This window comes from Marmota flaviventris, chromosome 10, assembly GCF_047511675.1.
Source record: "Marmota flaviventris isolate mMarFla1 chromosome 10, mMarFla1.hap1, whole genome shotgun sequence".
NCBI lineage: Eukaryota > Metazoa > Chordata > Mammalia > Rodentia > Sciuridae > Marmota > Marmota flaviventris.
The window spans coordinates 109,805,800-109,827,934 of record NC_092507.1 but is presented as its reverse complement, the minus strand read 5'-3'; the positions used below and the strand labels follow the sequence as shown (position 1 = coordinate 109,827,934).

At 39.1% G+C, this 22,135-nt stretch overlaps 1 protein-coding gene and 2 long non-coding RNA genes across 10 annotated transcripts in view; 2 read left to right on the top strand and 1 right to left on the bottom strand.

Moving 5' to 3' along the window:
• The first annotated feature begins 663 nt into the window (after positions 1–663).
• LOC114096726 (uncharacterized) lies at positions 664–8,971 on the top strand. Of its 4 annotated transcripts, XR_011708916.1 has the most exons (7): positions 664–1,238; positions 5,407–6,527; positions 7,422–7,483; positions 7,587–7,666; positions 8,105–8,217; positions 8,647–8,706; positions 8,799–8,971. It is a non-coding gene; the product is annotated as an uncharacterized lncRNA (long non-coding RNA). The 4 variants fall into 4 exon arrangements; XR_011708918.1 differs by lacking the exon at positions 8,105–8,217 and having other exon boundaries at positions 665–1,238; XR_011708915.1 differs by having other exon boundaries at positions 665–1,238; positions 8,647–8,971.
• Positions 1,126–3,141, bottom strand: LOC139707283 (uncharacterized). The gene is made up of 2 exons (XR_011708919.1): positions 2,881–3,141; positions 1,126–1,325 (listed from the first exon to the last, which is right to left on the bottom strand). It is a non-coding gene; the product is annotated as an uncharacterized lncRNA (long non-coding RNA).
• A 6,768-nt stretch (positions 8,972–15,739) lies between the features above and the next one.
• Positions 15,740–22,135, top strand: part of Wars2 (tryptophanyl tRNA synthetase 2, mitochondrial) — a 74,137-nt gene continuing 67,741 nt past the window's right edge. For 4 of the 5 annotated variants that reach the window (XM_034636820.2, XM_027940258.2, XM_071618233.1 and 1 more), the window contains exon 1: positions 15,740–15,850. In XM_034636820.2, the coding sequence (XP_034492711.2) occupies positions 15,761–15,850 (90 nt within the window). In that variant the 5' untranslated portion in view covers positions 15,740–15,760. The remainder of the gene's footprint in view (positions 15,851–22,135) is intronic. The other variant, XM_071618232.1, reaches the window with a different exon arrangement.

Here is a 22,135-nt window from a genome sequence, read left to right as displayed (position 1 = left end):
TCCTGGAGGAGCCGCATGAGTGGCATTCGGGAGAGTTCCCGGGGAGTGTGCATGCAGTGCTACTGGAGTTCAGGCAATAAAGTTTCCTGTTTGTGCCCAGCTAGACTGCAGCATTAGTGCACACAGTATCTGGATCAGTATTGTACCCAAATGGAGGGGAGGGATATTCAAGAGCTATATGCTAAATAATGAATTAGCAAATTATCCCTGCCTTACCTGCCCAGCATTTTCTTTTAAAGTGCAATAAGTAGAACTTGTGTTAGTTTCCAAATGCTGCTTTCACATTATCACAAACATGGTGGCTTAAAGCAACACAAGTTTATTACTTCAAAGTTCTTGAAGTAAGGAGTCTTAAATTCAAGGTGCAGGCAGCTCCATGTGCCCTGTGGACGTTTCAGGGCAGAATCCATCTTTATCTTTTCCATCTGCATTTCTTGGCTCATGGCCCCTTTCCATTTTCTGAACTCTGTTTCCATCATCACTTTTCCTTCTCTGACTCTGACCCTGTGTCCCCTCTTAAAAGAATCTCCATGGGTCCACCAAAAATTATGAAAGGATAATCTCACCATCTCAAGATGATTAGCTTAATCACTCCCTTTTGCTATATGTTTCTGGAATGAGGATGTAAACATCTTTGGGGCTGTTGGGTGCAGAGCAGGCTGAACTGTGTTGTCTGCAGGGCAGGCTGAACAGATGTTGGCTGCAAGATAGCCCACGCACTCAAACCCCCCTCTATCTGGTCCTTTATCACCTGTTTGTGTCAAGTCCTGCTTAAGGCTGAGCACTCAACCCCCCTTGGGCCAACAAGGCAGCTTGCAGACCCAGAAGCCCCATTAGATTTGGGCTATAAAAACTCCCTCCTGCCAGGCCCCCCTCTCTCTCCCTCTCTCTCTTGCTCTCTCTCTCTTGCTCTCTCTCTCTCTTGCTCTTTATCTTTCTTACGCGCGCTCTCTGTCTCTCTCTTGCTCTTGCTCTCTCCCTGTTCATCTCTTCTCTTTTCTCTCTCTCTCTCTTTCCTTCTTTCCTTTCTCTTTGTTGCACTGCTGCAATAAAGATCTTTTGGTTGCTCCGAGTGTTGTGGTCACTTTCCTTTCATTGGTGCCGAAACCCGGGAGAGGGTTAAAACCCACTTTTGGGTCCCTCTTCCTTCGGAAGTGCCACTCACCGGATGGCCTGAACCCAGGCCTGAACCCATTTTCTCGACTGCCAGAACTCCATCCACCACCAGCCTTCGATTGGTGAGTTTCCCCTTCCTGGAGTCCTAAACCCAATGGTGGTGTCAGGAGGATTTGGCCGTTGATTGTCCGGCAAACCTCTTTGCCCACCTGCGGGGAGGAAAACACCCCACCACAGCCTTCAAGGCTACGGTGGCCCTCAGGGACTCCTTCCTAGGGCAGAATAGATTCCTGGGTTCAAAATTATTCCCTTCCCTTCCCAGCTGTTAGTTACCAGCATAGGCTTTGTAGGTCTCCCTCAAAGGACTGTGTAACCTCCAGGGACACATAACAGAGAACTGAACATCACAGTCCACCCAGACCTTCACTATCTCTGTGGCTCTCCTAAAATCCTAGTCCTCAGACACTTACCCTCCCCTTCCTCCCTCTTCCCCTGTCTCTCTCTTTCCCCTCTTTCTGGCTCTGCAAGTCTCCGGCCTCTCCAGGAGGGGTCCCGAAAAGAAAAGCCTTGGCCAAGGTCTCCCACGGCTCCAGCTCCGTCCAGGACGAGAGCTTCGACTGTCAGGATTCGGTGACGACCAATCTCTGCAGCTCGAACCTGCCACTAAGGCACTCCTGATTTTTGGCTTTAGTGGGGATGCTCCTTTTGCCAATAAATCAGTTTCCTCCTTCTCTCTTATACTACGGTTGCGTCCCCTTCCTTCTCCTCTAAACTGTTTGCATCCCCTTCCCTCCTCCTTATACTACTTTGCGACATGGGTAATGTGTCCTCTCTGCCGGTCGACTCTCCCCTACAAATGCCTCTTGGATAACCTCAAAACCCTCTCCTTGACACCAGACATCAAACCCCCAAAATTGATCAAATATAGCACCCAGGCCTGGCCCACTTATCCCTTAGACAACCAAAGCAGATGGCCCCCCTTTTGGGTCTCTGGATCCCTCCATTCTAAGGGATCTCTACAATTACTGTGAGCATTCGAAAAAATGGGTAAAAAGCTGCTATATCAAAGCTTTCTTCTTGCTTGTGCTCTCTGCACCTCTTGCAGACCTCTGCAAATTCTTCTAGCTTACAAACCAACACCTACAACCACTGATCCCCAATCTCCTCCTCCTCCGGACTCATCCACTACTTTTGACCCTACTGATGAATTTCTACCCTATCGCCCGGCTCAAATAGGTCCTCACCCTCAACCTTCTGCCCCAGCCCCTCCACTGTCTCCCCCACCTGAACAACCTGACTTCTCCTCTCCACTCACTAGATCAAAAACCTAAACAACCGTCTTTCCTCAAACCATTGCCTCTTTTCTGAGGTAGCAGGTACTGAAGGAATCCCTTCACCCACTCACTCCTCTCTTCTCCTGTCAGCGCCCACACCAGGTGCCACCAGGTCCTCTTACCAACTAACCCAAAGCTCAAACCAGCTGAGGAGAGCCCTTGGACCCCTATCAGAGATCTGGTGAAAATGGCCTTTAAAGTTGCTTTGTCATCACTGAAAACAGGTTACTAAGAATTGTCCCTTACAGGCTTTTTTGGGATACTCACTCCCATCCTCCCCTCTGCTCTACCTGTTCTACTGCTCAAGTTTTCCTTGCTAGGGAAAATCCTATTCTTTTACATCACTCCTTCCTCATTCTCAGATCTGCTCTCAGCCCCGCCTTCCCGTCTTCCCCTCCTTACCCAGGCCCACAGAAAAGGCTTAACTGACCTTCTCCAGAAATCTTCACCATGGCTGATTTTAGGACTTTCAGCAAAAGAATCTCTACAAAAAGTTCAATGTAGATAAACTTCCTATTTTCCTGTTGCCCTGTTTTACTTGGTCACTGGCTGGAAAAATCAGCACTCAAAAAGTTAGACACCCCCTTACTAGTTTTTCACAAAATATGTAAAACAAGGCCACTGGCTTTGAGCTGGGGCTTCACAGAGAAGGCTACATTTCTAAGAAGGTTACCAACTGGGCTCCATGATAACAGCTGGCAGGGGTGGGGAGGGTGGGGGGAAGAGGAGAGAAAGGGAAAAAAAAGCTCTCCCCCTCCCAAGTGTCCTTGAAGGGTTAACTTGCCCAGAACAGAGGAAAAAAAAAACAAAAAACTGCTTTTTGTGAACTTCTGCAGACTGCGAACTTCTGAGCCCCTTCCCTTACATGTTGGGTACAAAATTCTAAAACAACCTAAACTTGGGGTTCAGGGGATTAATTGATTACAACAGAAGCAGTGCCCTCTAAATCCGGCTGCAACCAAATAAAACTATTTCCCTATCTTCAGTGCTATCTTAGGTGCCTTGCCTTGTCTGTTCCTACAACAGTATAATTCTATATACTTAAACATTGTTCATGTTTTCATGAAATGGTCAACAGTTGTGATTAATTGTGTACTGCAAATAACAAAATATCTCTTATTAAAATGGAATAATTTGCCTAAATTCAGAAATTTACAAGGATTATTTAAAAATGTAAAAAAAAGAAAGAGTTAACAAATAGGAAAGAGAAATTAGAAGGTCCTAGGTATGGATTTAATAGAAGGAAAATGTGTTTCTGGATAAGAGAGTCTGTTAAGTAAATAAGAGGGTTAAAGTAAGTGCTAAAGAAGGTCTGTATATACAACTATGGTTAAACAACAACTGTTATTTTGCAATATTGTAATATGTTATTTCTTTAAAAGCTAAACTTGATTAATATAAAAACATCAATAATAATTGTGGTACTATTACTCTTCTTTGTATATTAAATGCGCTCATATTTTCCAGGTATATGTCATTAAGATAGAAGCTTTAAAAAACTATATCAAGCTGGTGTTCTCCAGAAGGTTACATGGTTATTTTAGGCTTATAAAAATAACATATCGGAGATTTATTTATATCATTTAATGTTTTATAACTGGACCTGTTATCAATAAGATTAATATAAAGTTCTATACACTGGGTACAATTTAAATGTAATATCATATTGTGTTAGCTAGTATTCATGTGACATCAAGCAACAATATATATAAACTTTATAAAATAATATTTAAAAAAAAAAAAAAAAGATCAGCTTCAATACTAGAACACTTTACCTAAGATTTATAAATCTTAGCCTTACCTGGGATAAGGCTGTGCTTCCCATCTTACTACATGTCAGAATGACTCCAAAGTAGGCCAGACTTCAGCTAAAGCCCAACACTCTTAATTTAGGGTGAAACTGACTTTGCTGGATGTTTATGATCAAGACTTAAAGTTAAATTAAAATGGCCAAGAAAACCAATATTTGGCTCTGGCCCTCTGAGTCAGTCTGAATCCAGGGAACAGGGAACTTCTCTAAAGAGCTTTGCAACTCTGGGCCACATAACCTCCTGATCAGGGAGATTAATGAGACCACTGGAGAATGAAAAGCCAATCAGTGCATTTGCTGTGAATAGGAGGGTCATTGGAGACAGGAGACATCCCTGATGCTTCCAAGGGAAGCCACATGGTCAAACAAGACCTGGACCCATACTAGCGCAAATGGCACTAGCAGAACTAAGAAGCTGCTCTCAGGTTCCCCCACGAGCGACCCCTATGGGAACTCAGCTGACTTTTAACAATAGATAGAAACAAAGTCAATTTTGACCAACTTCATCTTAAACACCTACCAAAAACAGTTAAGCCAAAACACAGTCATTCCTGGGAGTAATAAAGGACAAGAACAGCTAGAAAAGAGGAGACAGCAACTAAGACAACAGGCTCCATGGGGAATGTTCAGTTAAGTATGGCCTTGGCTCCTCCCCCTCACAGGACCCCTATTAGTCCTCTCTATGTTTCTCCTAATAAAACCATGTCTATTAAATTGCCTACAGAAGTTCATGCAAGATCAGATACACAAATTCACCAACAAGCTGGTCAATCAAGTACTTCTTCAAGACTACCAGCCCTGATGCCCAAGATGGATACCTACGACTCATGACCAACTCCTCTGGCTCCAGAGACATTGTGCCCATCTAAAACCCTCTCTAACCCCTTTTTCCAATTTTCACAACCCCTCTTTCACTTCCTAGGAATGAGAACTACTCTCCAGCACGTCCACTCTGCTTATTCTGTCTGCTCTACAGTATCCCCACAAGGAAGCATCAAACCTAAACTCCCCCTGGTACCACCATGTCTCCCACCTTAAAAAGGCACTTGTTCCAAATGTCCAGTCCTGGACTTCCACCATGCCCACCAAACTCAAAATTTCTTGCCAACCCTCTTCTTCTTTTACTAATCATTATTCTCTCTCAAGTTTCTATCTCAAACCACAGATACCGCTCTACATCCAAGCGACATGACACCAGGATGACACCACCCACTCTCAGTTTATGGGTCAAGGCGATTGCCCTTCCACTGGCTGCAAGCGGTCTGTCACCCTTAACATTACTGGATTCAACCAAACCACCTCCAATACTTCCTAGAGTCCCTGCTACAGGACCAGTGGCTGATACCAAGAATCTCCTCCATCTAGGACTGGTTTTATGCCATCAAGGACTTGTGGCTTCAAGGAACTTTTATGGACTTTACCCCTACTACAGTAGTTGTCTGTAGCCACTGAGTGTTATTTCTGGCTGCCCTGGTGTTCTCAGACCTGTCCCCCGAACATTCCTCCTCTTCCCCTTCTAGGTCTAACGCCGCCCACCATTAAGCAGGAAGAAGCCAGAGGACTTTACACCGTCCCCCATGTCACTTAGAAAAACAAAAAGGGAGGAATGTTGGGTGCAGAGCAGGCTGAACTGTGTTGTCTGCAGGGCAGGCTGAACAGATGTTGGCTGCAAGATAGCCCACGCACTCAAACCCCCCTCTATCTGGTCCTTTATCACCTGTTTGTGTCAAGTCCGGCTTAAGGCTGAGCACTCAACCCCCCTTGGGCCAACAAGGCAGCTTGCAGACCCAGAAGCCCCATTAGATTTGGGCTATAAAAACTCCCTCCTGCCAGGCCCCCCTCTCTCTCCCTCTCTCTCTTGCTCTCTCTCTCTCTTGCTCTTTATCTTTCTTACGCGCGCTCTCTGTCTCTCTCTTGCTCTTGCTCTCTCCCTGTTCATCTCTTCTCTTTTCTCTCTCTCTCTCTTTCCTTCTTTCCTTTCTCTTTGTTGCACTGCTGCAATAAAGATCTTTTGGTTGCTCCGAGTGTTGTGGTCACTTTCCTTTCAGGGGCCAGTTATTTTTGTCTACCACAGAGCCTTTGGAGTGGGGGAGAGAAAGAAAGAGAGAAATTTGTATAGCTCCAGACTCTCTCTGTATTTAAAGTAAAAGTTTGGCCTCATTCACTTTCTTTCTTTGATCAGATTCCTTATCTGTAAACTGAAAACATTTATTCAATAAACATGTTATCATCCATGCATTATCTAAGCTTTGGAGATACAGAACAAGGTAAACAAAAGTCCCCGATCTTATGCTTATATTGTAGAGGATGAAAAAAAAATGTTAGGTGGTGACAAATGTTTGTGAAGTAGAACAAGGTAGAGAGAAGGCAATAGGGAATGAGACAGAGGGAGGTTGGGATGAAGACTAAAGATCATTTAGATTGTAAGGATTGCTATGGTTTGGATATACTTTGAGAGTCCCCCAAGGCTTCATGTGTTGAAGTTTAATCCTTATTGTGAGATATTAAGAGTATGGAAACAATTTGACTATGGTGCTTAGAGGTAGGGCGTATGGGAGGTGGCTAGTAATTAGATAAGGTCATTAGTGTAGAACCCCCATGATTGAATCCTGCTAGCTTTGTAAGAGGAGAGAGACCAAACACAAACATATGTGTGCTCTTCATCTCATGCCTTGTGATAGTTGTGCTACCTTGAGACTGCCAACAAGAAGGCAGTCACTAGATGAGGCTCCTAGACCTTGGTACTTTCAGAACTGTGAGCTGAAATAAATATCTTTTCTTTATAAAGTAGCCTGCCTCTGGTATTTTCGTATAGTAATGAAAAGTGGATTAATACCTAGGTTTCAATAAAGACTTTGGATTTTTTCCAAATGATATGGAAAGACACTGGAGGATTGAATACAGAGTGGCTGTAACCTGACTTGCATTTCAGTGGTTCAAAGCTGATTGGGGGTATACTGGAGGAAACAAGGGTGGAAGCAGGAAGATGTATTAATTCCTTACTCTCTTTACCATCATCTTTCTTTACATCATGTCCATATCCATGGCTGCTTCTCTTTCCAGTTCCAAATTCTATTTAGTACTTTAAGACCTAGCTCAGTACTTGTCTTAGAGCTATAGTGGAACTCAGGGAACTTGTTATCCTTTGCTCTCATTTTCAGATGAGGAAACTGGGGTCCTGAACCCTTAGAGAGCATATACAAGGTCACATACATTGTAACTGGTGAGTCCAGTATTGCCCATAAAATGATCTAAGGAAGTTGAAAGATCATCATGACACAAAGACACTTCTCCTGAGATTGTCTGCTGTTTGTTTTCTTTTCCAGTAAACTGAGATCTTGAAGAGTACGGATAGTATTTTATCCAGCTTTGTGTGCATGAGAGACTTCTAGTAAGTGTACGCTAGGTGAGTAAATAATGGAACACCAAGCTCCTAAAGAATCTGTAATTGTTTATTATTAGCATTGCATCTTCCCACTCTACCCTTTCACCATCTTGCAGTGTTGAATGTTCATATAATTGGAAGGGTCTAAGAATCTATGAGGGTTCTAAGAGAAGAGACCTTATTGTTTTTTAAACAAAAGGAGTGGCAATAGCATTGGAGTAGGTTCTTCCTAGCACAGTAAAACTAAGAGTTTGAGAACCCCTTCTTTTCCTTTCTCCATTATCCCCAAGCAGTTCTGGGATAAAAGGGATAAAATAAATAGACAGCAAACCACATCCAATCCGTAGATTTCAAGTAGAATGTTCTCAAAGAACTACTATCCATCTACAAAAACTAGAAATGTAACTGTAAAAAACATGAAAAAAATCTAAATCATCTTCGAATTAATTTTCTAATCAGGCATTAAACTGCTGGAAGGCATGACCTTCATCATCTTGGACTTAGCAGAGCATTTGACACATCAAAGTGACCTGTCAGCACATCTGTCAGTGACCTCGTGGGCCCAGACAGAGGTATCTAATGCTAATATTATTATATATGGGGACTCTCAAGTGGCCCCATCCCCACCTCAGAACACACGTGATAAGACTCATTATTTATTTTAAATGTATTATCTTATGATATTCTCATTAACACTCTTTTCTAGTCAGTCACAATTTCGTTCAATTCCTTTAACACTAGACTACCCAAGAAACAGTTTCTGGTTTTTCTTCAGATTCACATTGTAGTAACTAAAGAATCACTCAGGTCCCAGTGGAACCATATATCAAAATGAGAGGGCAGTTTCAGTCTGTCAGTCTGTAGGAGAATATTTCTAAACTACTGGGGGATCATTGGATTCAAAAAAACTACACAATACATAAGCATAAGCTTGTAGAGTGAAGGGTTAGAAGGAACTTTGAGAACCATCTGATTCAACCATTTCCATTTTTTTTTTTCAGAGAGCAAAACAGGCTGAGAAGTAAAGGCCATTCCAAGGTCACCTTGCTGGTTATGGCAAAGTAAGGACTGGGAACCAGGTCCAGTGTTCTTTTTAGTGCAACCACTACCTCCTGGAAAACTGTCTTTTCTCTCTTGCTTCTTACCGCCTCAGCCCTCGAAAGGGAAGTTCACCCTTTTCCATGCACAACTGATAAGGACAGAGCCTTATAAAGAGATGCCGGCCACCAAGAACTTGACGGTAAATGAGGAGATGATGCAAGCACAAGGTCTGGATCCAGCAATGAATCATATCTTCAGTGTTTACATAAATTGTGTTTTGAATAATTTCCATAGAAATTATTTTACCCACCACAGGAATGCTATTCCCTCCCACAGGGATTTAACCAAACAGAAAGGGAAACAGAATGGAGGAAGAATAGTAATTTAGATTTATATATAAAACATTAGTGGGAATCTAAGTAATAACCCCCAAGTAATCAGAATATTTTATGCACTCTGATTTTTAGTGGAAAGAGCAAACCACAAGAAAGTAAGCATATATCAGAGAATTTTTAAATGCTTCCAGGGTTTATCTTAGGCTCAAAAAAACCTTTTTTCCCCCAATTCCCTGTACAATCTTTAATATATCCCTCTGCACATCCCCTTTTCCTCTGCACATGTGTTCATTTGTTCATTTAATCAATCTGTCAGTATTTACTGAGCAAGAGTTCAATAATGGCTTTGATGTGCCAAATACTCTGCTAAGTCCAAGATGATGAAGGTCATGCCTTCCAGCAGTTTAATGCCTGATTAGAAAATTATTTGAAGATGATTTAGATTTTTTTTTTCATGTTTTTTACAGTTACGTTTCTAGTTGTTGTAGATAGTAGTTCTATACTGAGAATTTGCATTAGTCTTTCCAGATCTACTATCTACAATTTTTCATCCTAATTCTGTACTTCTGATGTAGGAGGAGGGCCTGAACTTTATGGGCCTGATAAATTATGATCCTTTGCCTTGAGGTTCAATAAATGGGAAGAAACAAAAGAGCAGAGGATCAGACAGTGAGAGGAGGATTTATTCTCCCCCACCCTGGCACACACCTTGTCCCCCATGCCTGCCATACTGTGGCACTTCTCCTAAAGGCTTATTAGGTAGCCTTCTCCAAGACTCTCATTAGATTAGCAGCTGTCATACAAGTCCTTGTGATTGCCAATTATCAAATAATAACATCTGAGAATTTTTGAGAAAAAAAAAATTGCTGGGAGCTCAGGGAATGTCTACCTAAAGAAGCTAGAGAGAATGAAGACAGGTCAAGATATTTTTCCCATTGAACCTTTAAAAAGAGATCTTTGGGTGACCATTCATGCTCACAGTTGGTTGAGAAATTTCATATTTTCTTTCATTAACCTAAACATTGCCAAAGCAGGATGAGAAGCAGGAAAAATGTATTTGATTGACTGTAGCTGTCCATAATAGTCTTGAAAAAAATTTCAGGTCATTCTCAATATCCATATCTCAGTATCTTCCATAGACATGGAGTCAGCAGATATGTTCTGACACATGAATCTTAATTATAACAGTATTTCTGCATCTCTAAACACTTTAAATTGGAACATATCAAAAACCCTTGTCAAGAACCAAAAGAGTTACAATGTATGTCATCCAGCCATCCTAGTTTTTCACTCATTCTACATAAAAGGATAAGTGGGCACATGGTTAAATGGTTCACTGAGATCAATAATGGGACTAGCATGAAAAATTTTTCCAAGTTAATGCTCAGTTTTACTTATTAAGGAGAAAAAGTGAAGATAAACATAGTTGATCATAATTATCAGTGTGTTTTGGAAAGTCCAGTGAAATCTGACTGGCTGAAATGGAATTTGACTGTGACAGTGAGGTTAGTGCTCTATTTTTAGAGGGATCAAAATATATTTTACTCTTGTTTTTTACAAAGATCAAGATCTAAGCATTACATATGACTTTCCATCGTCACAGCAAGTATCTTAGAATCACACCAGGTAGATAGGGTATGGAATGGGACTTAATGCAGTCTGATCAAACAGACAAGACAGAAAAGAGCCTCTTTAAAAGCCATTCTGGGAAGCTTTTTAAAGACCTTGCTGAAAAGTTTTCTATGTATAAGACAAACTTGGTAGTGGGAAGCCTGTTCCCCTGTTATGAAGTACCTGGGAGCTAAGGCTGATTAAAAAATACAATGTGAGAAGAGAGCATATAGATTTTTATCTTTAGGGCTATATCATCTAGAAAAGATATACCACGCACAGAGAGCCAATCAACTAAAATACTATTTCAAAGTTTAATTTTGCTCCATTTCCTCCATAGAATATATGTCCTAATACTGAAGATGAATAGTGGGGATGGGGAACATTGAAAGTACTCTTGTAATTCTCCAAAACTGTTATATTATAGATACACATTTAAGGGAGCAAGTCACTCACTGTCCCATTGAAAGACCAGTTCTCTAATGTTGAAATGGTTATTTCAAAAAGAGTATGAAGGAGAAAACATGAAGCATTAACAGGAACTCCAGCCCTACAACATTCCTATATAATTCGGTTTCCTCTGGGTGCTGCACACTGAAGACTCTCCAATCAACAGAGTCCGTTTTCTGAAGATTAATGAATGCCAATTATTCACTTCAGTCTGCCCCATCTCTACCCACCCTCACCACCTTCTGCTAACCCAAATCAAAATTTCTTCATTGTATTAAGAGTGGGAGTCAGACTTTTTAAGACAAAAAGTTGAATCTGATAACTCAAAAACTATTCCCCCTTTATTCTAGGGGAAAAGGACTCTGAGGGGAAAAAAACAAAAACATTTTGCTATTCATAGCCTTTTGTCTCTTCTGATTCTGTCAGATGACATCTGGAAAGAAACGAATAGTGATGCCTTTCTTAAAACTGCTAAGTAGTCTCTCCAAATGCAAGATAAGCCTTCTGTTACACTAATTTGCACTCTCTAGTAGGAAAAGAGCATCTTTTAACTATTAGGGATGGAGAGGTAAACATCAGCTTTTTAAAAAATGAGATATTAACTTGTTCTAACTCTGAAGCCTGACACAAGAATGTCATTTTCTATGAAACGTTTTTCCACTTGGACCATCTCCTGCCATACTTCTTCAGCTTTACAGTGCTGTCACTGAAAAGTACAGCACTCATCTGAGGACAGAGGTTTCTCTGATTTCTGCTTGTATTGTTCTTTGGTTTGAGTCAAAGTAATATCTGTGGACCAGGTTCATCAACTATAAAAGATTATTTTTAGCCAGGCAGGGTGGCACACTCCTGTAATCCCAGAGGCTCAAGAAGCTGAGGCAGGAGGATCAAAAGTTCAAATCCAGCCTCAGCAACTCCCTGTCTCTAAATAAAATATAAAATGGGCTGGGGATGTGGCTTAGTGGTTAAGTGCCCCAGGATTCAATACCTGGTACCAAAAAAAAAAAAATTACTTTTAGTGCAACACTTATATTTCATTTAAGTTATTAATTTACCCAAACAGCAGCCATGGTAAAATAAGATCATTAAAATGACAGAGTTTTAAATGACACAGTTGGAGAATGAAGTATTCCATAAGTGAATTTTCCACAGAACCAAAATTTACCCTTGTATTATATGAAGTTTTTAAGTGTTAAATTAACCATAAAATGAGCGGTAGAATCAGAGTTAAGCCAAAGCTGAAAAAGAACCACCACCAAATCATTAGTTTCCCACACACTTTAATGACTCTCAGAAGTTATCTCCCCTAAGGGTAGAATCCCACTAACAACTGCCTCACTTTGACTTGGCTCCTTCAAATGGGTCCAGCCTAAGATGGCATGACCAGAGCCTTGCGGCTGTACCCCCAGAATTATAAAAAGAAAGATTTCATCCATTCTGGAATCTCCTTCTCTGTTAGAAAAACACATCCAATTTAAATGAAAGGTCAGGGGTGAGTAGATTGTGCTTCAAGTAAGTTTTGAATACAATTGCCATCTAGATTTTGCAGTCTACAAAATTCTTCTTTAAGTGAATAAATGTGTAGGGCAACTCTCCATTTACCTTGATCAGCATCTAACACCAACCTGACACTTAGAATTAAATTAGAGAAACAAAACTGGATACTTTGAGACTTGAGGGCTGATTATACTACTAGCTAAGAGTGGATTTAAACTCTTCTCTTATCCCACTTAAATCTAACTAGGTATAAACCCTCCATTTCTGAGGAATAGAGGTGTGTCTGCAGAAGTGGAGGTTCCCCTTGATGTTCTCGGACAAGGAAACCTAATCCTTTTTTTTCTGACACACATGGTTGCAATAGAAACTGTTCCTCAATTGCTAGTCTGGTTTTAATCTGTTGCTTCTAGTGAGGGAGGATTTGCAGAGAATGTTAAGAAGAGAACAAAATTACCAGAACTTACTGTAAGTGTTGATGAGAAATCAAATTTTAAACAAGTGTTCAAAAGTATAAAGGTATGTAGAAACATGTAATATATGCTATAAGTATAGGACTGTACCATTTTTTAATCTTAAGTATATTTAAAGATTGCTTTTAATACATTTATATTTCATTTTACTGAAGTTATTCAGTTTACTCAAGTGACAGCTGTGATAAAATATACTCATAAAACACAATAATGCATCATTTAAACAACACTATTGGAGAATGAGGTATTCCGTAAGTGAATTTTCCATGGAACTGAATTTACCACTGTTATTATATAAACTTTTAAAATGTTAACCATTTTGTATGGAAACATTCCCAAAGTGTATTATAGAATTTTTCTTTGAAGGTAAACTAACACATAATCTTTCTCTGAAGATTCATGCTTACCATTATTTTAATTTAATTTTATTTGAAGTACTGAGGGTCAAATTCAGGGCTTTGTGAGTGCTAGCAAAGTGCTGTACCACTGAGCTAATCTCCAGACCTTTTAATTTTTTTAAATTTTGAGACAAGGTCTCACTAGGTTGCCTAAACTGGCCTGCAACTTGTGATCTTCCTGCCTCATCCTCCCAAGTAATGTGCCACACCCAGTTCATGGTTATCTTTATTAGAAATGTTTAAGTAGGCTAAATACATGTATATGGCTTTTCTTAATAGATGGTTAACGATGGTGACTTTTGTTCATTCTTTCCCTAATATGAAAATGCTACTATGAAAAACTACAAACAGAACTGGTACACTTTTGATAGGTCCCCTGTTTTTTCCTGCTGTCAACTGTTTCTTCTAGTTATTAAATGTACATCAATCTTACATAATAAGTTGTGTAATTTGTTAAAATCAAATTTAGATTTAAAAGACGTGACTACTCTGTGGAATGCACAGCACTATTCTAGGTGCTGGGGAGGGGAAGAAATATAAAATTCTTAAAACAATTATAAAAACTGTATGGTCCATCCCTAAGAAACAACCCAGCTGACTTGACATTCAAGACACTAGGTCATCACCATGGTGTGAAATGCCATTTTTTTTTTTGTTGTTTCTAATAATGTCTTAAATTTTGCAAAATTACAATTTTTAAAGATCAGTATATTGAGATAATCAGATTTGTGTTCTGATAAACATTCTTTAGTGGGCCTAAGTCTTGGAAATATCTCCTATGAAAATATTACCAGCCACGTGAGTCTCAGTAGGTAATACTAAGAACTGCTTGAGGATATAAAGTGGATATGCATTTGACAGCTTTTGGTGAACTACAATCTCATTTCAAATTTTTATCTTGCAATCTGAATGGTTGAGTATGTCAGAAATCTAGTTTTGCTAATTCCTAGGGTCATATAATCTAATAACTACTAAAATCGGGACTGTAATGTTTGCTCTATATATGAATATCAAACATCCAAGAACTAGATTGACAAAGCTACATTTTACAATGGATATTCTATATCCTTCCTCCTGGCAAGGTCTCTATCTTGGCCTTCAGTAATGCCACATTCTTTTAAATTCTCCAGTATTTCTTGACTACTTAATTTCCATCATCTGACAATTTCTATACCTCAAACTCTTATCTGGTGGCTTCAAAGATTCCCTTGGCTTCAAATACCATGTTTTGTAGTTCAAACTTCTCTCTCAAATTCCTGACTCATGTTATCTATTTAAAGGGCATCACGTTTGAAAATAGGAGAATCTCAAATTCAACAAACAAAAAAACTTGATCTGTTTTCTTGATTTTATTGTATGGCTTATCAGGAGAATCTCAAATTCAACAAACAAAAAAACTTGATCTGTTTTATTGATTTTATTGTATGGCTTATCAAGTTTTGTCTTGCCCTGCTAGATTTCAGCTCCTTAATACTATAGGCATTTCTTACATAATTTATTTACCACATCTCCCCTTGGGAATCTCCAATATTTTATTGGATCAATTTATGAACAAAACAAAGGAATTCTGAAGAATCTCTTCCGATTATACTTTTACTGATTCTTACTGTAGACTTTTAGGTGCAGGACTGTATAAATGCGTCTTATAATTTAACCCCAATCTTTCACCAGGTATCACCTTCTTCCTGAAGGAACCTCTGGACTAGGACGGAGCACCACAGTCCTAATGACCCGTCCTGCTCAAACCTTGTATTTGCTTCTATAATACTTCATCAGTGTACATCGTTGATTTGTTACCCATTAGGTTGTACATTTCTTGATGGCAAAACACATACATGTGTTTTTTTATACCTTCACTAAGCAAAGCTTGCAGACCCAATGAGTTAATAGGCCACATAGGTCTCAAAAAGCCATTAAATTGTTCTTTTAAAAAAAAAGAAAAGAAAAAGAAACACTAGGAGGCTTCATTTCTATGGCAACATTTAGAAAGTTGCCATTGGATGGCCAAGATTAAAAAAGCAATCTACCTTTCTTCCCAGTATACAGTGCTACTACTTATATAATCAGCCTACGATTTATATCCTTTAAGTTTTTCCCTCAAGGAAGTCTACATAAAAATGAGGAATCCGGGGAAAAGTCCAGCACCTTCGCAACGTGTCCCAATCCCCCAAATAGTCCAACAGGCACCGTTCCTACAAGCGGCTAGAACCAACCCCAGGACATGCGCATGCGCAGCAAGCCAAAGCAGCTGTAGGCTGAGACTGCTCTCTGAGCAAACGTAATCCTGGACAACACGGCTCCGCCCTTCTCAAGATGGCGCTGCTCGCAATGCGGAAGGCGCGTGGGTGCTGGAGCTTCATCCGGGCATTTCATAAAGGACCTGAACCGGCTCCCGCTCCACAGGTAACCGAAGTCGGTCCTTCTCTCACCAGCTTCCCATCCTGCGAACTCCCTCTTATCCTCCTTCCTCTCCCTGTACTTATTTCTCTCTTCCCGCTGTCTCGGGAGAGTACTGGGCCGTTTCTCTTCTAAAACCCACTCGCCTATCACTGCCCGCCTACTTGGAGCGTGGAAACGTTGCAAAGATACGTGATGACGCAAGGTTCCCGGTGAAAGGAGCGCGCAGCCGCCTGACCATGTGACCTCATCTTGAATCCCGCGACCCTTGCGCGGCGGCTGTTACTAGGCAACGCGGGAAGCCAGTTCTTGGTGTCACGTTGTTAGAGAATACACCTGGTCATTCTAAGACTTCTCTCTTGCTCGTCGTTCCATGCTTTTACCTTTCTTTTCCCATCTGCAAGGCAGGAGCCATGGGAGAGCTTCGAGAAGGCGTCTTGTTAGAACTGGGTGGTTTAGATGGGTGCAGCCGCTTGTCCTTCTCTGGCAGTGTGGTATTTTTAAAAAACAGTGATCTTGCATTGTCATTCCTTCTTGGTGATCCTTAGGTCAGGCTTTGTGAAAGAATATCCGGAAGTTGCCACAATGAGTCGTCTTATCCTTCGCCTGACTGCACTACTATTACTATCATTCTAGTTGAGTTAAGAGCAGGGCACGACTTTCCGTCAATCCGTATTTGGAATTTTCTCCTGAGAAAAACAGAGTTGGGATTACCGTTTCATTCATTCAGACATTATTAAATGTCTTCTAAATGCAGGCTCAGTAGTAAACACTTTGACAACACGCTATCTATGGAGATATATTCTGAAATCTAGAGGGGAACGTGGGATTCTGTGATTATTAGGTAATTTCCTGACACCTTGCATATCCATTGTCATTAATGCGTAGGTGTGCCGTGAGGGTGTCACAGTGTAACCAGTGTGTTCGAAAGAGCACTAGATCAGAAGTTAGGAAACAAAGGCCGAGGTCTCATCTGCCACATGCTAGCTGTGTGCATGACAAGTCACAATCCCCTGGGCTTATTTTCTTTAACAGATCAAGTGGAATAAGAGTTGGACTGATTGACATGTTAACGTACTTTGGAGCTTTGGAAAATCTATGACTACATGAAAAAGTCAAAACAAAGCCAGTGAGAGTAAATGAAAACAAAGATTTAAGTTCAATTTATTTTTCTAATCATCCCATAAATTGCTTAATTTACCAAACTTCTCATTTCTTCATTGATTTTGAACCTTAGAATTCTTGTAAGGATAAAGAACATAATATACTGAAAGCTCTTTGTCTGCAAACAACTCTTCAAATGTTATTTTAAATTTTAGGAAGCAATGTTAGGTAAGAATTGATTCTAATTTACTTCATCAAATACTCTCTTTGAAGTTTGGGAGTTCGATTGTTCAGAACCAGAACTAATTGACAATTTATAGATAATGGCATATTAAAATGACTAAACCTTAGACACCAACTTTCCTTCATTCCAAACTAAGAATTAATTGTGCCTTGAGAGTACAGAATCAAAGAAAGAAGAAAAACAAATTAGAGCCCACTAATGATTGCCCAAGGAAAATTAGGACACTAAATCATTATAAATGCTAATGAAAAAAAAAATCAAACCTCTACTATAGTTTCAGTAGCATTTATGAATAGGGTTATTCTTAAAGTTAATCTACTGTTAATCTAGATTGTTTCAAGATGTAGAATTTCAAGAACAATATTAGTGTTTCCAAATCTGTAATTTAGCTTTGAGTATGAATGAAATGTATTTTTTCTTAAGTGTATAACTATATATCATTTCAGTTATTTAAAATGATGGTTTGAGAGATTAATGCAGTCTTTTGAAAGACTAATTGAAAAAAGATAACAATAGTATTCATAATATGATTACAATTTTATGTTTACATATAAATACTTAATTAAATATATACACTGAAAAAAAAGTTGGAAGGAAACACCATTTTTAACTTTTTTGTTGTGTTTTGATCTTCCTAAATAGTGGATTAAAAGTAATTTCAGTTTTCTTTAAGCATTATTTTTCACATGTTCTATATTGAATATATATTACTTTTATAACCAGAAAAATTGAAATCATAAATCTCCTTGCAAACCTGTAGTCATTAATACTGTCTGTGGTATTTTAAGTTTCTAAGAGAGATACTTGTCCTATGGTGCTGTTATTAAAATGGCCTCGGAAAGGACTACTAAAAATTTATGGCCACTTTTCCTATGTGTATCTTCTTTTTCTCTCAAAAAGCCTTCTTTGAAGTCAAAGGGATTTTGTGAACAGATGCAGAAATATGTGACGGAAGAATTGGATTCTTAAGCCAGATGCATTAGACATTTTTATGATACCTCATAACCTTTGTAAAAAACAAAAAATATTTTTCAAGTGTACATTACAATAGAAAGAAATGTGTATTTATCATATGGGTGATTTTATCAGTAACCAAGAGATAGATAAGTTACTTGTTATTGGGTTTGGGCTGTGTACCTACCCCCTGAGGTAGAAAGCAAAAGTGGATGAATGATAGTGGTGCTCTATTAAAAGCTACCACTGATAGAGTATTGTGATTCTTAAGTTGTTTTAATGTTTTGGAGGATGTTTATTTTTTATTTATTTTGTGGGTATTGGGGACATAACCCAGGGGCACTTTACCACTGAACAACATCTCCCAGCCCTATTTAGTTTTTATTTTGAGAATGGGTCTCACTAAATTGCTTAGGGGCTTGCTAAGTTGCTGAAGCTGGCCTTGGATTTGTTATTTTCCTCTCTCAGCCTCCCAATTGTCTTTTGTATAAAAAACAAAACAAAAACTTGGCATTGGGGATCTTTATGTTAAATGCAGGATTTTGTTCAGGTTAGGGAGAGAAGGGCTGGGATGTATCTCAGTGGTAGAGCAATACAAAAAGCCCTGAGTTTCATCTCCTGTACTGAAAAAAAGAAAAGGTGTGTGTATGTGTGCCTGTATGTGTGTGTGTGTGTGTGTGGGGTGTCCAGGAATAACAGTGTATGACACCATACTCATTGTGGGATATCTGCAATTTATATGAAAATGGTTTATTTTGCCAGGTGTTGCTTGACAGAAAACTGTTGAAATCTGACAAGATGAGAGTAGTCACAGAGTCAGAGGAATGAAAACCTGACATGTTTTATTTAAATGCTGGTGGCATTAGGTAAATTTAAGCCTGTCATCGTTGGGCAAACACAAGATACATAATTCTTTAAGCATTAATTCATGATTGTATTGTGCAAAGAGTGAAATATTGTTGGTTAGTGAATTTTTGCAAGAATATTTATAATCATTCAGCTGAAGTATAAAATGTCCACATTGTAGTGCAGTTGAACAACATGCTTCAGTATTAGCCATCATTAGCCTGGGTTTGGTCAATAGTAACATACTATTTCTGCAATTAATGATCTGTAAGTATAGCCATTACATGAAGAAATCATGTCTTAAAATGTCATTATATTAAATATCTGATCTTGTGTTTAATTTTCATTACAAGTCTTTTTAAATTTTTTTTTATTTTAACATAATTTCAGACTTATAAAGTTGCAAAATTAGCTCAGAAAATTCCTGCACACCCTTCACCAAGTTTTGTCTTGCATAATCATAACATAATTAGCAAAACCAAAAAATTAACATTGGTACAGTACTATTAATTCAGCTATAGACCTAATTTACATTTCACTGGTTTTTCCACTAGTCATTTTCCTGGTCCAGGATCAAATCCAGGATCCTATATTGCATTTAGTTGCCATGTCTTCTCCACTCTGTGACACTTTCTTCAGTCTTTCATCACTTTTGAAGACTGTTGGCTAATTGTTTTGTAGAATGTCTCTCAGTGGATTTTTCCATTGATTCCTCATGATTACATTGAGCTTATGGATTTTGGCAAGAATACACAGAAGAGATGTTGTTCATAAAAAGGCTTTACAATAGGTATTAAACATGAGGAAACAGCCTTTGGTTAAGTAACTCATTCAGTGTAGCACAGTTAATGAGTGATGAATTGGAATGATAAATTTTATTTTGGGGATTTAGTTCTATATTTTGCAATTACTGTTTATTGTAGGTTTCTGTGATCCTACGGACATTTAATTGTGGTAGTGTTCTCAGTGATATTTCCCTTAGCTCTTCTCTGTCCAGGCAACACACAACATGAGCTAACCAGAAGGGAAACCTTTCAAGAGCTGCCATAGCCATCCGAGAGTTGTGCTAGTTGATAACTGCCAGTTTGATCAGGTTTATTTCATCTTTGTGTTTTTCTTAAATTTGTGTCCTATGAATCTATGACTCCTTTTAATCTCAATCAGTGAATCCATTTGTCTAAAATGCTCTTTTGATTGGTTGTTCATGTAAACTTAGTTTATATAAGTACTTGTATTTCAGTTTTTTGAACTTAGTTTATATAAGTACTTGTATTTCAGTTTTTTGAAAAATATCTCTGAGCAACAAATTGAAACTGATAGTGACTGCTGAAAATATAGAGGAGCAGTAGATAAATGCTGAAGATTTATGCTAGCATCTCTGATGGCATCCACAGCCAGGAAGTGCTGGAGAGAGTGGTGCTGCTGACCCCAACTCTTTCTCACTATGTCTTTTGCATAACTGCAGGTTACAGAAGAATTGTCTGTGGACGCTGAGACAAATACATGTGCGAATCGTGTGTGCGCGAGCACACACACACAGAGACACACACTTGCTGTGTGCACCTACCTACTGAGGTGCAAAGCAAAAGTGGATGAATCACAGTGGTGCTCTGTTAGAAACTGCCACTGATTGAGTATTCTTAAGTTGCTTTAATGTTTTGGAGAATTTTAAAAAACAATTCTCTTGCATAAAAAACTTATTTCTCTATATCTTTCAGAAAAGGAACACTTAGCTAGTGCCTTTTATATGCCAAAGCCTCATGACATGTGCTATGCATGATTTATCTTCTTCTTTCAATGATCTTATAAATAGTATTTTACCTATTTTATAAAATAAGGGGGGGGGGGGAGCTAAAAGAGATTAGGGAACTTTTTCAAGGCACAGAGCTAGTAAAGAGCAGTGCCAGGATCCCAACCCAGTTTGCCTATCTTTTTCCTACTTGATCAGTAGTCATTGCTTATCAAAGGAAATTTTACATGGACCCCCTGTTAGAATGTAAAAGCAGACCTCTTCAGCATAAGAAGTGAAAGAGTATCTACCATCTGCTTGTTTGATTTCTTTCTCTCCATTTCCTTGACACACAACCCAAGATCCTCTGAGATTGTACTACACAGTCTTTGCTTGCTTGCTTGCTTGCTTGTTTTTTCTTGGGATTGAACCCAGGAGTGCTTTATTGCTGACCTACATTCCCAGTTCTTTTTATTTTTTTTATTTTTGAGACAGGGTCTCACTAAGTTGTTAATGCTGGTCTCACATTTGCCATCCTCCTGCTTCAGCCTCCCAAGTTGCTGGGATTACAGGTGTGCCCAGCCAGTCTTGGATTTCTTAAGATGTAGTTTGAAAAACACTGCAGTTGCCTTAAACATCTGAGTGAGTTTCTCATTCAGGACCACACATAATAGATGAATTATTTTTAAAGAGATGCCCTGTAAATGAATGGTTTTGGGTTATTTACTTTGATGTGCATGTATTTCATAACTAAAATATAATCCTATTTAGCTTCATGAGTGCATGAAATAAAAGCAAATCAATTTTTCTTCCCTCTTTTCCCCTTTCATTCCTTTCTTTTTTTCTTACAGCTGATTTTTACATAGCGTGCTGATTTTTGTGCACAAAAGTGTTGGTACAGAAGTCACTCTCAACAGTGTAACTAGTCTGGCCTTCAGCCTCCTCCCAAATGGTACTGCTCTTCATTCTATCCTACCACCACCACTCCGGAGTTTTTCTTCTAAAGACCTAAGGTGTATATCTTCCTCCTAAATTTCCATAGGAAAAATTTACTCATTTAGGATAGAAGCCACTCTGCCATAGTATGAGACACTAGCTGCAGAAAGACAATTTATAGGCACAGAGATGATACACGGACTCCAGCTGGACTTAATTTAATTCTGGCATTTACAGTTTTCTCTCTATATCATTTCTTAGTGATATCCTATCTTTTATTGCCAGTCAGGAGCATGATACTTTTTCTTAAATTCCCTGCTTCCTGAACAAAGCAAGGTCATATCTAGGTCCTTGCACTGCCCCGTCATTTGAGTTATCCTGGTCCTCTAATCATTAACCAAAATTCATCTATTGCTCTTTTCTTTGCATACTTTTTTCTTGGCACAGATTTTTTCCTTTTCTTCCTCTTCCTCCTCCT